The 17,748-nt window shown below is 37.6% G+C and overlaps 2 protein-coding genes across 2 annotated transcripts; both read left to right on the top strand.

The window, feature by feature from the left end:
• Positions 1-8: 8 nt before the first annotated feature.
• Positions 9-8,048, top strand: LOC145205682 (mesocentin-like). The gene is made up of 12 exons (XM_080078422.1): positions 9-1,577; positions 2,465-2,658; positions 3,686-3,845; positions 4,257-4,305; positions 4,700-4,865; positions 5,087-5,250; positions 5,848-6,028; positions 6,110-6,180; positions 6,465-6,651; positions 6,768-6,878; positions 6,956-7,058; positions 7,481-8,048. Exons 8-12 carry the CDS (start codon positions 6,152-6,154, stop codon positions 7,624-7,626), a joined length of 576 nt encoding a protein of 191 aa, XP_079934548.1. The 5' UTR covers positions 9-1,577; positions 2,465-2,658; positions 3,686-3,845; positions 4,257-4,305; positions 4,700-4,865; positions 5,087-5,250; positions 5,848-6,028; positions 6,110-6,151; the 3' UTR covers positions 7,627-8,048.
• Positions 8,049-9,801: 1,753 nt separating this feature from the next.
• On the top strand, positions 9,802-16,941 carry LOC145209017 (uncharacterized). Its single transcript, XM_080079267.1, has 14 exons — positions 9,802-9,952; positions 10,215-10,369; positions 11,628-11,778; positions 12,254-12,447; positions 13,230-13,389; positions 13,856-13,895; positions 14,265-14,430; positions 14,648-14,811; positions 14,882-15,062; positions 15,147-15,217; positions 15,555-15,741; positions 15,813-15,923; positions 15,990-16,092; positions 16,716-16,941. Exons 1-14 carry the CDS (start codon positions 9,877-9,879, stop codon positions 16,859-16,861), a joined length of 1,905 nt encoding a protein of 634 aa, XP_079935393.1. The 5' UTR covers positions 9,802-9,876; the 3' UTR covers positions 16,862-16,941.
• Positions 16,942-17,748: the final 807 nt, after the last annotated feature.

Here is a 17,748-nt window from a genome sequence, read left to right as displayed (position 1 = left end):
AAAATGTATTATAGCATTTAACCTGAAAAATTATACGGCCCGGTAACGAACTCCTCGTGGACCGGTACCGGGCCGCGTACCGGCGGTTGCCGACCACTGGTTTAGCAAACGCTAATGCCATCATTAGTGCTATGAGAGGTCAAATCAGTTACACGCATTTATAAACATTTGAGTCACACAAAATATTGATAAAAAGTTGCGTTTAAGTAACAAAGCATTTAAAGTCACTTTATTCTATTGGGGAGTTATTTGAGTTGAGTTGAGTTGAGTTTATTTCGCCGGTGATACAAATCGTAGCAGCACAATTGCACTAAAATATTCACCAAGCCGGAAATAGCTGCGCAACGTTGGGACGTTATAAAGCGCGACAAAGGTAAGGGCACAATTGGTGGAAAGATGATAAACGCGCTGCAGCTACACCGTTACTAATAGCGTTATGTGGCAGGGACTCACAACGGAGGGTGAGATTGGCGCATTGGGACATCAAGACTGGGGGGGAAACGTTGGTGGAACCAGCCAGGTTGGGACCTAATCTAACCACCCGTGTTAGGGAAAGAGGGTGGGGTTCAACAGGAAAAGAAACCACCAAAAGAAACCCTGTTGGATAGTTTCCGGCGCCGGAAGGAAGGGTGCAGCACAAACATAGTGACGATTGAACATGAAAGTTGTACAACATAAAAAAGAAAAAACAAAAGAGGAAAAAAAAACGGAATTAAAAAAAAAAAGATCAATGAGTCCATAGATTCGTGTGATACAAGGGTAGGGGGAACCTCATAAGCTCAGCTGTTGCCATTCCGTGACACTTTGTATAGTTGATGGGTCGCGAACTGCGGATGTTGTAACTGAAAAAGAAAAGCTCCGAGCGGCAGCGTTAGTTTTTTGATACAACACAGGGACTTTTTTATTAGGTGCATACACAACAAATCACACAAAAGAACAGTGTTTTTAAGTGAACGTTTTCCAAAGCAGTGTAATAATATTGTGCTTGGTCATGATAAAAAGCATGACCAGTAAAAACAGTAATAGCTGCTGGTGAATCATTATTCACCTCACAACGCAAGTAAGATAACTAGTGCGACAAAAAACACGTGTGCAAAAAGCAAAACCAGTGTGGCAACACAGTAATAGTGATTTTAATTTGACAAATGTACTATACTAGTAAGACATGCAGTTCAGTGAATGTGCACAGGATGAAAACACATGCTCTCAGATGGTTGCTTGACAGTGCCCACCAAAAAACTCATCATGGCAAACAAAGGAATACTAATATAATGGGGACATCTGAAAAACAATAATTTAACAGTGATAAGTGAGTAAACAAACTAAGATAATAAGTCCAGGTGCTGTCCGGCTGCTATTATTCCAGGAGTGTATTTTTTACTTGTTTTGTAAATATTTTTTTCGAGGTGGGAACAACATCAAATTTAGGTCTGTCCAGCATTTAGGACCTGTATATTTAATGGATTGTTGAATAGTACTGCTGCTGCACAAGGGTATAGTATAACCACTTTCGGTTTGTCGAGTACTTACACCAATGGTTACCATTTTTCGTTGAAAGAAATTGTCAAATGCTTCAGGTAATCTACCGTTTTGGCAATTGTATAAATACATTGCGCACTCAAGTTTAAACTGTTGCTCGTTTGTTAATATTTTATAATGTTTCAATGATTCTTCCAGGTTTTGATATTTAAAGCCATAGGTCATGCACAGAAACTTGTTGCAGATGTTTTGAATCTTATTCTTAAGGTTTATATTACCATGATACCAGCATGTTATTCCATACATTATTTGACTTCTGACAAGTGATTGATAAATACAATGTAATGCTTGCTTTGTTAACAAAGGCCTTATTTTTATAGTCAAGTAATATATTCTTTTAATTTTTTGTAAAATGTATGTCATGTGTTCTTTCCATGACAAGCTTTCATGAATAGTTAGCCCAAGGAATTGCACAGATTTGGCTGTTGCTATTTGCTGGCCATTTATTTCCAACTTACATATTGGCTTAGTTTTAGAGTTTGCGGGTCTAAAGTGAACACCTTTGGTTTTTGCAACATTAAATGATAATTTATTGGTTATTAGCCATTCATTTATTTTTACCAGTTGCAAGTTTACAGTGTTAAATAATGACTCCGTATCTCTATTTTTAAAAAGGAGGGTTGTGTCATCAGCAAACATGATTGCCTGTCCTGATGTTATGCTATTTGGCAGATCATTAATGTATATTAAAAATAGTAACGGGCCAAGATTACTTCCCTGGGGTACACCACAACTTATTGGTAGGTCATTAGATGTTTTGTTGCCAAGTTGGACCCTCTGTTTTCTATTAGACAGGTAACTCTTAAAAAAGTCTAAGGCAACCCCTCTGATGCCATGATGATTTAGTTTTCCCATTAATATATTTTCCGTATTAATTTTATGTATTTCTATGCATAATGTATGTAATGTTGTGTTTTGTTTTTAGAACAGGCGAATTGTACTACGGGTTTACCAGTAACAGAGCAAGATCTTCCCTACAATTTTGGATCTCCTGGTGACGGTGACGGTCCTCCCGGCCCAACGTTTTGTTCGTGGCTTTTATATCCTCCAAGTGGTGTGGCTTCCTATCAAATCAATTTTATACAGCTACAGCTTCCAAACGAGTACTCTTTTATGCACGTAAGTCGACAATGTATTGTTTGTTGGTTAAGGGGAAAGTCAACGCCAAAAACAACTTATTTTATCGTAAAACAATCATTGAAGCTTTAGTTTGTACTGAACACTTTCGGTGAAACTTTAAATGCCAGTTTGATTTTTGCTTATCGTACACCACATCATTTTAACAAAAACGTTTAAACCTTTACTTATCGCTGTACCAGTGTGTCCTAAAATATAAAATTACAACTTTGCGTTATAATTTTGGCGTTAACTGAACTACGAGTATTTCACGTCATTTCGACAGTACCCATCGGGCATTTAATAGGCATTTAAAACTATTTCCAGGAAAACGTTTCCTGTCAAATCTCTTACACTTTACCAACACTAATGATTAGGTTAGGGGTCTACTATTTACATCTGGGGTGCACAACCTTTTTGCTATGGCGGCCGCATCACAGAACCTTGTTTTACCAACAGCCGCAAAGTCTGTTTTTTGTGTCAAAATTACTGAGGGTAAAGATACGTTTATATTATCTGTATATACATCATTTATTGGTCCCTAAAAAGGATTAATTTCTGCACCAATGTACAAATCGACTTGAACATGACGACCATTCCTAACTGTTTAGGATTGTTTGCAACAATTGTCATACAAAAGGTAATATACTTCTTTCAGCCCACAGGGCGTCTTTTACATTATTTCTTCATTTAACTTAAATTAGGTATGGCAGAAAGTTGCACACGTACCACCTAAAAAGACTAGGCGTACCACTGGTGGTACACATACAATAGGTTGAGAACCACTGTGCAATTGTGCCCTTGCAATCTCTTTTGCTTCGCGATAAAAACTCAACTCAATTAAAACACATTTTGTTAACTTAATCATAATTAGGTCAGTCCATTGTAAAAGCGACAGATCGTATATCGGTCAATGAGAACGCTTATGACGTTTTGTAGACATGAAAAAATACCTTTAAATATATAATAATAGATCCATATAAGGTGTTCTTGTGCATCTTAGTTGTTATTGCAAAATAACTTGTTACAGGTGAGAACTAACAGAGGTGGCGAGGCATCATGGACTACCAAGGATGGAAGCGTTTCGGAAAGCTCCCAAATAGTTATATTTCGTGATGTATCACTTCTTAATTTGCAGTATTACGTCTCTACTAGGACGCCTTTGTTTACATACGGTCTGGTTGATATCGGTAAGGGCTTGTTTTAACAGAGGTTTTCAGTTTTTTTCATATACACCCTCAATTATTCAAACGTTATCCAGCTCTGCTAATAATAGCATCATTTTTTTCTTCATATGTTTTTTTCGTTATACCAGCATGCCAAAGTGACTTTGGGAACAAATTTACACCCATTCGGGCCGTTATTTTTGTCATTAGCTTTTGAACAGATCCGGGTACACATAGTGTTTCAAATTTCAGCTCGTTTCAGAATTTCTGCGTTCAAAGGTTCCTCCACAGGGTTTTGTCGAAGTAGAGTTTCCTTTCCGTAGATTATTAAAACAATACACTACATTTTATTCCATACCCTGGCTTTTACACGTTTCTTTAGATCACTTTTATATATTTTTTAATAAAAGTTGACTCAAATATTACTGATTTTAGCACCACCTCCTTGAGTTCCTTCCTCCTGCGGCGAGACTGTGCTCATAAAGTAAGTTGAACTTCTTTCTTGTTTATTTAGTGGACAGACTCCTCAGCATGGTTTGTTCCGCGTTATAAACAGTTTTTGTCGGCATTCCCAAAACAGAAGTGGATTATGTTTCAATTTATAACCGACAGCTAATTTGTCAGCCTAAAGTTCGGCAATTATAACCAGTCAATAAAAGTAGAATAGGCTAGTTTTTTTACTCCATCGATCTGCTATTATCCAATATTATAAGATACAAACATTTTGAAACGGTTTCTCCCAGGGCTATTCTGGCTAACTTTTACCACTGGTTTTAAAACAAATATACCCTAAATTTATTCAAACAGATTCTTAAACTAATTCCAGACACGAACAAATTTAAAAGCATAACTTAGGCTAAAAGTTGATTTTCATCCAGACTAACTGACGAAGACATAACAGCTCTTAACGCAACCACTGGTGATGAGTTTTATATCTCACCGTCTCCGTTGGAAGATGTGGCTGGTCTCAACCCAAAGTGCCGTTCGACATTTGAAGACGCCATGTTTCAGTTCAACACCACCGAATGTCCTCTATTGAGTGATGTGAGTTATGTTAATTTTTTTCCCTCTATCAAGAAAACCCCTGTACACTAATTTAGTGTAGTTCGGCTGTATAGTGTTTCTTAAAAGTAGCACTTATTGAACTTTTTACGTCAAAAATCCAACGAAAACATCAAAATATGACAAAATTAACATGCTGACCAAAAATGTGGCAAAACATAAGCGGATTTGGGCATGAAATGACCTAAAATATGTACTTATAGATGTCCAATCCTGATGTCATAAGAAACGTCTACACAATTTGGAACCAGAAGTTGATGGACCTTGATGTCGCAATACAACGCTACATTCGTTATAGCCTCAACTTTACCTGCGAACTAAACGCCACAGCCGAAGTATCCTCAGTCAATGTGATGCCACGCGTCAAGTAAATATATTTGTTTATATGGATTATGGTACGGCCTATTGAAGCCGTTATCCGAATTACCTGGTCTCCTGAGCAGCATAATTTATCGATAAGTATGCTGTGTTAGCTGCATCGACGCTTCAGTGCTCCCAGTATGAATGTATTCATCTCAGATTGCTTATATACAGGGTTGCCATCGACTTAAAACCAAAATTAAGGACAACCAAAAAATTAAATTTTCATACGAAACGAAACAAACGTTTTTGAACAAATCTATGCATTTTTACGAGCCATGACATATCACATACCATATATTTGGCCAGAAACAATCTGTTCCAGCAACTCCTTGTTCGTAAACAATACTTAGTGCATCTTACAACAGCTCAGGTCTAAGTTTACTTTTTCCTGTAGCAGGAATTTGCCTTGTAATTGTTAAAAATAAAACAAACAAAGGACTCAAGTCAAAAATAAGGACATCTCTTAGAAATAAGGACAATGAACTTTTCTAAGACATAGCCCTTTAAAATAAGTACAAATCTTAGAAATAAGGACGGTATGCCAACCCTGCTTATACATGTTATAAGCGTGCGTGAAAAACCAAGTCTTACGTTTTTGTAGTGAAGTCCATTCTGCGAGCGATCCAGTGGCTGGGGAATTTGACACTACATTTAACCTCTATGATAATGAAACCTCTTCGGTTGCTCTCCAAGCTAACGCGGTAATCGTTGTCCCAGAATACGTTTACGCAAAAGTGGAGCTGAATAGTATTCCAAGTGCCGTAAACGACTACATTCTGTAGGTAAATGTTACAATTGTTTTGGACCACTAAACCGTTTTTTGATTTAAAAAGTTTCAAGAATTAATCCAAATTGTCTTTTAGCTTGAATCCTGCTGGGCAACACAAACTTCTGAACCAACTAGCATGCCGTCGTATCCTATTATAGATGCCAGGTACGTGGTGGTTATGTATGCAACTTGTAATCACTGTGACCTCGTAATAAATGTATTTTTGTTTATGCAACAAGACCTCTGACAGCAGTGTATTTTAGTGGCAGAAGTTTGCATAAATACCACAACTCACTGTTTCATACTAAAATATCTCATCGGTGTAGTTGGTGACAAGCCTTAAGCAGTCTTGGCGAGTGTGGCCATCTTAATACACTTTCTTCAGCTTAACTGCCATTTATTGGCTGGATGTTTTAGCAATAAATATGTGGTATTATTTATTATTCCAGCTGTGTAGTAATAAGTGGAAATGAGCCGGCCGACACACGAGAGGTGACAAGAAATTACAAACCGAACTTCGCCACCTTCAAGTTCAAGAGCTTCGTCTGGACCAACTTCACCGACGCCGAGCAGGAGATCTTCGTTCACTGCGACGCAAGTGTTTGCCAGAATTCAACTGGGGAATGTACTGTGCCGGTAATTGAAGCTAAACGACTATTTTGCCCTAAAACGACTTTTATGTTTTGGTTGCGTTTTGGTAATAGGCCCCTAGTTTTATTTTCTATCTCTAAATCCCAATAATTTTCCTGTAGTCATGCGGTGGACCAACGGGAAAACGACGATCAGTAAATCTGGATGAACCCAGGCGCCTATCATTTGGGCCGCTACAAGTTCTTCAAACAGATCAAAACCTATGCGAAGAGGTAACGATGCATAAACTACCCCGGTGGTATAAACTTCTCAAAATTGTACGACCCTAATGTTTTCTTTACACACCTAGGACAACGGGATGTGCTCGGACAAATGTGTGATGTTCAAGAACGAAGTGAAGTGTTCTTGTCATGAGGGAAGACGCCTGACAGAGGGTGGGAAAATATGCATAGGTAAATTCCATTCGTTAATCTAAGCTAATTTCGACTATTTTTTTTGTTGGTTGCCGGAACGCTTTTCAAAACGTCCCATGTCCTGTCCCCAACCGAGCTGTCTCCTTTATTGCTAGTCCGAATGAAAAATCCACTAACATGTGAACCCATATCACACGTCACAAACGTAGCTAAAAACCGATAGATGGCACAAAGAGCATTGGCGAATATTTTGACCGGGATTCGTCCCCGGGAGTGTCCTGGGCTCGAGGTGACGTTGGTGGGACCAGTCGAGGGGGCCCTATAAACTAACATCCCGTGTTAGGGTAAGAGGGTGGGGTTCGACAGGTAAAGAAACCACCGAAAGAAACCCTGACGGATAGTTTCAAGCGCCGGAAGCATATGCAATGCTAAGTTAACAAACACATTATTTTTGCACACAGCTGAAGATACTGAATCGGAGAACAGAATGTTTAACGACATGACATTTCTTCTCTACGTGTTCTTCGTCGTACTAGCAACCTTGATTGTTGTATACGTTTGGAAGTCCGCTAACGACAAAAAAGAAATGATATATAACGTCCTTTAATAATAATTTTTAACAGGGGTCTGCAACCGTTTAGGCGACGTGTGACAATTTACTTGTTATTTCCATATGTTAATGACCTCGCGTGCCAACGTTTTTCCAAGAATTACTGGTTCGTGCCAACAAATATAATAATTGTAAAGAGTAAGCAGAGTGTATTGTGCATGTAAGGCTGAATTTTAAAACAATTGCATGATAAAAACTAACTTATAAACCAGCAGTGTAACAAGTTAAATTTTTACTTTAATGTAACACGCAAACCGGTTGGCGTGCCATGAAAAACCACCTAGCTAGCCAACCCTCACGCGTGCCAGGGGTTGCCGACCCATGTTTTAATATATATTCATGTACGTGCCTGACTGTGCACTTTATATATAAACAGAATGCAAATCAACACACATAATACACTCTTTCTGACAACCGAATGATTACTTTTGTTGATAAGTTAGCAAGACATAGGACAACAATTAGGTTGACATAACTTTTCACCTGCTATCGTTAACATTTTTGCTTAAAGCCAAGCGCAACGATGATATTAGACAGCGTTTTTAATTATCCTTTGGAGCAGTGGTCGGCAACCGCCGGTCCGCGGCCCGGTACCGGTCCGCGAGGAGTTCGTTACCGGGCCGTAAATGTTTTCAGGTTAAATGCTATAAAACATTTTGCCCATTTATCCCGGAGATGATAAACTAATTTAAGCGTTTTTATAGCTATATATTTGTAGTTTTTTGAAGATCGGTCCGCGATAAAATTTTAGTTTCAAAACCGGTCCGCAGTGCAAAAGAGGTTGCCGACCCTTGCTTTAGAGCTTAACAAACTATCACTAAACAGCAAAAAATGAAGATTTGGTGTTCATCCCAACAAAAATCGTTTGAATTATTGCAGCATATGCAAAAAGAAGGTATAATGAAACATTCAAACATAAATCTATGTGGCATAGCCTATATGGTGTCTTTGCGCTTTCAGTCATTCACAAGCTGCTTTTGAAACGTTACCCGACAATGAAGTGGATTACTTGGTGCATTGTTACTTCACAAAAAAAACACAGTGCCTTACTCCTTTTGGCAAAACATTGGAAGCATCAGATGCACTTAAACGCGCTAAAGAACTTTCTAGAATTACAAAAAATGGTAATGAGTTAAAAGTAAACGGAGCCCATACAGAGACCGAATATGATTTCAAGTTTTGATCTTGCAATGCAGTAAAATGAAATTATTATTTTATGCTTGAAGAATCGGGCTTGTATAGTTTGTCTAGTTTTTTTATACGTTAACTTTTTGTCTATATTTGTTTTCTAAATCAGTTTTACTGTAGTAATGTACTAATTTACATTTACGGATGTTTTCAAATCACTGTGACTTTATAGACTACGAAGGTCTACAGCGAAATATTCGTTACCTCATGTACAATCATCATTTTATGTTTAGGGGGCCTAATCACAAATGAAGGGTGTGCTTGACAACGCTATTAAACGTTGAATATTATTTGTGTTTTCATTCTACAAAGTGTGCCGCGAACAAAAAATTAGTTTGTCAGTATGCTTTAAAAGGTCAGGTGCCACATAAACATTACCATATACTAGTACTCACAACCAGTGTATCTTGTTCGAAAAAAGCACACATAGGAGCTCCCTAAACACAGTTTGATTGCTAAACTTAGATTTGGTTTCTGTTAAATTTTATTGATGCAGAATGCAAATTTCTTGTCCGAGAAGAATATATTTTTTACGGATTTCAACCAACATTCAAATAACAGGACACTCATTCAATGGTTTCCATAAACCAATGTGTTTTTTGGTGTCTTGCTGTTTATTTAACCGTTCAAAAATGGAACTGTGATGATGAAGTGACAATGCAAATAAAACTTTTGACTTTCACTTTTTGTGCAGTGCAAAATTGCAAATCAACACAACTTTAACTACATTAATATATTCCAAACTTAAATTCGCGAACCACCGAGGACTCTGAGAAGAGATTCAAACGTATGTGGGGCCCACAGACTTGTTGAATTCGTAAATGCGATCAGTACATTGTAAGGTACAGTTTTGCAAAGTACTGCGGCCGGTTCTCTTTATTGTTAATCCGTTATCGGTGCTATGCACAGGTTATGACACATATCTAACAGCCCAGTGCGGAAACATCTTTGATCACCTCAATTGTTTCCCTTCGGGTTCGTTCCGCGTAACGCAGTGTTGTTACACAAAAGAAATGTCAGTTTGAAAACGGCAGTGCAGCTAATACAGGTCCTAGAAAGATGGCCATATTAAGAGTTTGGAAGTTAGTGGTTATCACTGCAATCTTATTCAATTTAAGGACATTTTCTGTTGAAGGTAAGGAATATGTCAATTTTGGCAAAATTGATGATTTTATTTCATTTAAAATTTCTTTGTTTGGAATACTCTCATATCCTTACAACTCCTTTTAAAAGGTGCCTTAGTTTCTAGCATTTTACGACTATACCTTATGTTTACTAAAATATACTGACTTTGTTTATTTCTTGTGAAAACTTTCAAAGCAGTGAATTATGTTTTTTGTTTATTCACAAATTTAATTGTTTATTTTACCGAAATACTTCACAAATCTTCATTGCAGGTGTCGTCAACTACTGCGGGCATAATGTAAACTTCGACTTGGGATCCTTTACGATCGCCGATAACTGTGACTACATTAATGCTACATTGACCATTGAAGAGACGGCTTGGGCAATTTTTCAGAAATCGGGAGACCTTGGTAGCGACGAGTGCAATGTAGGAACTAATCCTCTACAATTTAACTTAAGAGACGTGGGAGCTAAATCCGCATGCGACCCTTTAAACTAGTGATGCACCGAACGCGCCTGAAAAGGTTCGGGCCGAAACCGAAACATCGATAAACAGCGCATTCGGCCGAAAATGTTTCGGCCAACCGAAATTTCGGTGCATCACTACTTTAAACCAGTGGTTTTCAAACTTTTTGAGAATGCTGGGCATTAAAGAGCTAAAATTTCCCTCCGCGGCTCACGGGTAAACATAACAGAAGTTGATCATATAATGTTAACTTTCAAGATTATTGTAGTCGGTAAGGACGCTTTTTATTACCAATAACAATAGTATGAGCTTTGAAACGTTGCCATGCGCACCAGTATTTTGACGTAAAGTCCTGAAACACCATGGAATGTTTGCACCTGAAAATAGAGATTATTTCGCGGCACACTTGGAAATGTTTCACGATACACTTTTTGAGAATACATTATGTGGACAAGCAGTTAATAGCAGAGTTTTTAGTCATTTCGGGTTTGCACTAAGTTTGATTAAAATAAATTTGATTCGGACCTTACTTCCACTCGACTTCATTTGTACCGCAATTTCACCAAATTTAAGTCCCACTGGGAATTAAAATTTTTGGATACGGCCACTAGTCGCCACTGCCTGGCTGACATTTTTTTCGGGGGTCCCGTCAAGTACATTGTTGCAAATTTTGTCATTTTGTGATCACCATTAGCGAAATCAAATTTGTGATTTCATTTGTTACTCAAATTCGTCCAATTAAACAACGTAAAGTATAAGTACTTGAGCATCATCTCGGCACACCGTTCGATGGCGATCGCTTGTAAATTTGCCACTAGGTAGTGCAATTAGGTATCAATGCTTTGTCGAAAGTGCCGTAAGGCCAAAGGTTTGGACAAGCAGTTGGCCAATATTTATATAAAACACAAAATCAGGATCAAACCAAAATACACTGACAGTGTGCTCTGTTTTATCATTATTATTTTTACAAGGGCGTTTCAATTTCGAACTGTACTTAAAATAATATTGACAGCTTTTTAAAACCTTTTAATTGACCTCTTTCCTCTTTCCTTTTAATTGACCTCTTTAATTGACCTCTTTCAAAAAGTTTTGATTAAAAAATTATAATGCTGCCTAAAATTAATAAACACTAAATGTAACTAATACAACAACAAGAAAGTATGAGGCTTGTACTTGCAACTTTGTGCAATTTTACACACGCTACGTGCTTTATATGTAGTTTTTCCATTCTGGAACTAAAGTTGCGACTTTCACTGGTGACGGACAAAACATTCCAGCTTATCGGACACCTGGATTTACAACTGTGACATTTGAATGTATTTTTACCCAGAATATACCAGGAAATACACTTGAATTTTTCGTCGTTAAACGTAAGTACCCAGCGCTTGTCACTAACAAAATGAAATACTGATAATGTGGGGTAACCACAACCTAAACCTTTTAATAGTAAAATAGGTGCGTTTAAACAGTTTTGAAATGATATGATGCAAATAAAAAATGCTTTAAAAGTGAGATGAATAGGCCAATCTATATTGTCTTTAAAACTTTGATATACAACAGTAAATCTGTACATAAGTTTAATGAGAAAAATTACGGCCCAAATAGATTTAAAAAGCAACATGATTTGTAATCAAACGGTTCAGGAAACGCTTATGCCATCATCAGTGCTGTGAGAGGTCAAATCGGTTACACCCGTTTATAAACACTTGAATCACACAAAATATTGATAAAAATGCGTTTAAGTAACAATACATTTAAGTCGCTTTTAACTCTATTTGGGAAACTATTTTCCTCATTAATTTTATGTATTTCTATAATACATGTAATGTTGTGTTTGGTTTTTAGAACAGACGAATTGCACTTCGGTTGTAGCAGTAACACAGCTAGATCTTCCCTTCACTTTTGGATCTCCTGGCGGAGGAGACGGTCCTCCCGGCCCAACGTTTTGTTCGTGGCTTTTATATCCTCCAAGTGGTGTGGCTTCCTATCAAATCAATTTTATACAGCTACAGCTTCCAAACGAGTACTCTTTTATGCACGTAAGTCTACAATCTATTGTATATTAACCAACAGGTTAAAAGGAAAGTCAGCACAAAAAACAACATATTTTATTGCAAAACAATCATTGAAGCTTTAGTTTGTACTGAACACTTTTGGTGAAACTTAAAACGCCAGTTTGATTTTAGCTTAACAACAACATACACCAACCCGTTACTTTTTGCTGTGTGTGTGTGTGTTTTAAAATATAAATTGACAACTTTGCGTAAGAAATTTGGCGTTATACAAGTGGTAAAACTAAGCTATGCGTATTTCACGCCATTTCGACCGTACCTCTTCTTCAAACGCTTAAAACAGTCACCGGGAATACTTTTCCTGTCAAACCCCTTGCTTCTAATCAGCACAAATGCTTAGGTTGTGGGTCTACTTGACTAATTACACCTTTTTTGTATGGCGGGCCCTGATGCACAGATCGAATTAAAATGTCTGACGATCAGTCTTAACTGTTTGTGACTTTGGCACACAAAAGCCTACTAATTTTTTGGCTACTAATTAAGCTGGTAATACTTCTTCCAGCCCACAGGATGTGTTTTAACATTTCGCGCTTCACACCATCCACGCTGCCTAGCTTTTCCGGCTTGTCGATTATTCTAGTGCAGCGATTCTTAACGTTAAACGGATCGCGTACCACCTGACGACGACGGGCCGTATATCGGCCAATGAGAACGGTTATGGCGTTTTGTAGACATCAAAAATGTTAATAGATCACTATAGGGTGTTCTTATGCATCTTGGTTGTTATTGCAAGATAACTATGTTCGCAGGTGAAAACTAACAGAGGTGGAGCGGCATCATGGACTACCAAGGATGGGAGCGTTATGGAAATCTCCGAAACAGTTACGGTTTATGATGTATCACTTCTTGAACTGCAGTACTACGTATCTAGGAGTACTCCCTTGTTTACAAACGGACGGGTTAATATCGGTAAGTAAACTCAAACGAAACTTGACCAGTAAGACTTTAAGTTGAATCAAAATGACTTCATGAGTTTGTAACAGACGTTCTCAGCTTTTTTTTTCATTTACACCCTCAATCATTCTAAAGTTATCCAACTGTGCTATAATCAAAGCATATTTTTTCCATACGTTCTCTATCAGCATCAAAATTGACTCTTGGAAACAAATTTATCCATTTTCGAACCGTTATATTCGTGATTAAACTTTTGAAAAAATCCGTGTATAGTGATCCAAATTTCACCCCGTTAGAGTTTCTGTATTCAAAGGTTTCTCAACAAAGTTTTCGTAAGGTATAATTCCTTTCATAATTGTGTGCATTATTAAAACAACTTATTGCAGTACCACATAACTTTACGATACCTTTTCTTACACACGATTTTTCAGATTACTTTTCTGTTTGGACTAAAAGTTAATTCAAATATTATTGATTTTAGCAACACGTCCTTCCTCCTGTGGCGAGGTGGTGCTCATAAAGTAAGTTGAAGTTATTATTTTTTGGTTTAATTTGGGGGGCAGACTGCTCAGCATGGTTTGTTCCGTGTAACAAACAGCCTTTTTTAGCATTCCAAAAAACATAAGTGGATTGTGTTTGAATTTAAAACTGACAGCTAAAGTTCGGCAATTTTAACCAATAAAAGTAGAATAGGCTAGTTTTCTTACCGTATCGGTCTGCCATTATCCAACATTATAACTTGCAAACATTTAAAACGGTTCCATTCCGGCTAACTTTTAGCACTGTTTTCAAAATAAATACACCTTAAATTTATTCAAACACTTTAAAACAGATTCTCAACCTAATTCCAGACACGAACAAATTTAAGTTGAAAACTTTATTTTTTTCAGACTAAATGACGAAGATATAACAACTCTTAACGCCACCACTGGTGATGAGTTTTATATCTCACCGTCTCCGGTGGAAAATCTGAGGGGTCTCAACCCAAAGTGCCGTTCAACGTTTGAAGACGCAATCTTTCAGTTCAACACCACCGAATGCCCTTTATTGAGTGATGTGAGTTATGTTAATTTTTTCCCCTCTATCTAGAAAATTCCTGTAACTTAATTTGGTGTATGTGGGCTGTATAGTTTTTCTTCAAAGTACCACTTGTTTATACATCAACATATCCAACGAAAACATCAAAATAGGACAAAATTAACATGCTGAACCAAAAAAGTCGGAAAAAGTAAAGGGATTTGGGCATGAAATAACCTAAAACTTGTACTTGTAGGCGTCCAATCCTGATGTCATAACAAACGTTTACACAATTTGGAACCAGAAGTTGATGGACCTTGATGTCGCAATACAACGCTACATTCGTTATAGCCTCAACTTTACCTGCGAACTAAACGCCACAGCCGAAGTATCTTCAGTCAATGTGATCCCACATGTCAAGTAAATATACATGCTTTGTAGGCCATAAGTAGGACTGCCATATAAAACATAAACCTCACATTTTTTGAAGTGAGGTCCATTCTGCGAGCGACCCAGTGGCTGGGGAGTTTGACATTGCATTTGACCTCTATGATAATGAAACCTCTGCAGTTGCTCTCCAAGCTAACGCGGTAATAGTTGTCCCAGAATACGTTTACGCAAATGTGGAGCTGAAGAGTATTCCAAGTACCGTAAACGACTACATTTTGCAGGTAAAGTTGTAGATTGTTTTTGGTCCACCAAACCATATTTGTCTCTGTACAAAATGTCATGACCTAAACCATATTGCCTTTTAGCTTGAATCCTGCTGGGCAACACAGACTTCGGAACCAACTAGCATGCCGTCGTATCCGATCATAGATTCCAGGTATGTGGTGGTTAAGTATGCAGCTTGTAGTCACTGGGCCCAAGTGAAAATGTATTTTTGTTTATGAAAAACCGAAATCTTGCGGCTTTAAGCAACATTACCTCTAGCGGCAGTATTTTTTATTTACGGAAGTTGTGCACAAATACCGAAACAAAATGTGGTATGTAAGCTGCAGAAAGTGCATCCTGCTTCGACCTATTAGGTCTTATCATTGCAGCTGGTGACAAACATAGGTCACATTGGATAGTGTAGTCATGTACCTAACGGTACACCGCCTGCAGCTTATCATTTATGCTTTAACATCAAATATGTTATATTACTTATGATATGATTTCAGCTGTGTAGCAATGGGCGGAAATGAGCCAGCCGACACACGAGAGGTGACAAGAAACTACAAACCGAACTTCGCCACTTTCAAGTTTAAGAGCTTTGTCTGGACCAATTTCACTGACGCCGAGCAGGACATCTTCGTTCACTGCGACGCAAGTGTTTGCCAGAATTCAACTGGGGAATGTACTGTGCCGGTAATTGAAACTAAAATGAATATTTTGCCCAAAGTCGACTTTTATGTTTTGATCTACAATTGTTTCTGTAGTCATGCGGTGGTCCGATAGGAAAACGACGATCAGTAAATCTAGATGAACCCAGGCGCCTATCATTTGGGCCGCTACAAATCCTTCAAACTCGTAATAACCTATGCGAAAAGGTAACGACAAATTACCATGTTATTCTCAAAAAAACGACATCATAAATTTTCTTTACATACTTATAGGACAATGGAATGTGCTCGGACAGTTGTGCGGTGTTCAAGAACGAAGTGAAGTGTTCTTGTCATAAGGAAAGGCGCATGACAGAGGGTGGGAAAATATGCATAGGTAAATTCCATTCGTTTATACAAGCTATGTTTATATTTTTTAACTATATATTCTCGGTTGATGGGACGCTTTGAAAATGGCGTATCTCCAGTTCCCAACGAGCTGTCTTCTTTGTTCCTAGTACGATTGGAAAACCCCTTCTAACATGATAACTCACACAAAGTTTGCTAAATACCAATAGATAACGTAAATAGCATTGGCGAATATTTATAACCAAAATCCTGTAAACGTAATGACGGTCAGGAAGCAACGTTGAAGTTAAACTTGGTTCTTGACCTTAAAATGAGTCGTTCCTAACCGTAGGTTAAGTTGTAAATACTTTTACACCAGCACCCAACTGCGTTCATCACAATTTGATGAGTTTTGTTGTTAGTTGCTCTATCAGTCCTTTGACTCAAAGTTTCTTATTGAATCCTACAGCGAAGTTAGTAATTACAGCTCAGTCTAATTAATAAGATTTTTTCAAACTTATGCAATTTCCAAGTTTCCAAAAAAAACAAAAATGTAGAGACGAGAGTTGAACCGACATCTTCGTAAGCACAAATTCCCTGGGCCATAACGATCACGACTTTAAAACTATCAAGAACAAATCAATAAGTTAATATGTACCCTTTTTCACGCAGCTGAAGACACCAATTCGGAGACAAGAATGTCCAACGACATGACGTTTCTGATGTACGTGTTCTTCATCGTACTAGCAACCTTGGTTGTTGTATACGTTTGGAAGTCTGCTAGCGATAAAAGAAAAATGATATATAACGTCCTTTAATGGTATTAATATATTTTCATGTACGTGCTTGAATGTGCACTTTATATATATGCAGAATGCAAATAAAAACACACAATACATTTTTTGTGGCATCTGAAAGCGCAACAACTATATTAGTCAGCATTCATTAAAAAATCCTCTATAGCTTAACAAACTAGGCTATAACTTAAACGCAAAAAACTGTTTGTAAATTTTGCGTTAATCTGTAAGAAAATCGTTAGAATTACTGCAGCAAATGTGAAAATAAATTAGGCTATAATGAAACACTTTTACATATACTCCTATTGTATAAGTGATACCGGCGGTTTTTAGGCACTTGGTAAATAAGTGTAAATTCATTAAAGCATACAACACGCAGCCATAATTCAGCTTGTTTAAATCCACCTGACATGTGAAATAAAGAAACTGATAACAAACATACAGCGAATGACCTAGAGTTACCTATTATCAGCAGCAACAGCAAACCATACGTTGTTACCGCGATACCACACCGTAAGGTTGTTGAGAACATTTCAAAATAAAATCTTATGATCGAAGGCGTGTCTTTGTTTGCTGAGGTGACCTTTATAAGCAAAATCCTATTATGCGATAGCAATTTCTGAAATAGATCGTGTAGTTTGTGCGCAATTGATGTTTGGTGGTGGTCTGCAATGTAATTCATTTTTGATACAAACAGCTCACCTTCATAAAAACATGCGCTGTAATAGTAAACTAGCCTTTACGAACTTTATTCAATTTCTATTGTAAAGAGACGGGTATATTATTTTCAGTGATAAACCTAAGTTTCGAATGGCCCGAAACTTAACTTTAGGCGTTGTTTGGATGACGTTTGTTTGGCTTCAGCTCGAATCTGTCAAGAAATTCAAACACCAAATCGGTTTCACTAT

This window comes from Phallusia mammillata, chromosome 1 (assembly GCF_965637545.1).
Source record: "Phallusia mammillata chromosome 1, kaPhaMamm4.hap1.1, whole genome shotgun sequence".
Classification (NCBI taxonomy): Eukaryota; Metazoa; Chordata; class Ascidiacea; order Phlebobranchia; family Ascidiidae; genus Phallusia; species Phallusia mammillata.
This window is presented reverse-complemented; position numbering and strand designations above follow the sequence as displayed.

Bases quoted from the DNA above. Each gene is read 5' to 3' on its own strand.
- LOC145209017 (XM_080079267.1), top strand. From the start codon at position 9,877: ATGGCCATATTAAGAGTTTGGAAGTTAGTGGTTATCACTGCAATCTTA. The intron at 12,448-13,229 runs GTAAGTCTACAA...CTATGTTCGCAG, and splicing joins ACGAGTACTCTTTTATGCAC to GTGAAAACTAACAGAGGTGG. The intron at 16,093-16,715 runs GTAAATTCCATT...TTTTTCACGCAG, and splicing joins GGGTGGGAAAATATGCATAG to CTGAAGACACCAATTCGGAG.
- LOC145205682 (XM_080078422.1), top strand. From the start codon at position 6,152: ATGCCGTCGTATCCTATTATAGATGCCAG. The intron at 6,181-6,464 runs GTACGTGGTGGT...TTATTATTCCAG, and splicing joins TATCCTATTATAGATGCCAG to CTGTGTAGTAATAAGTGGAA. The intron at 6,652-6,767 runs GTAATTGAAGCT...ATTTTCCTGTAG, and splicing joins CTGGGGAATGTACTGTGCCG to TCATGCGGTGGACCAACGGG.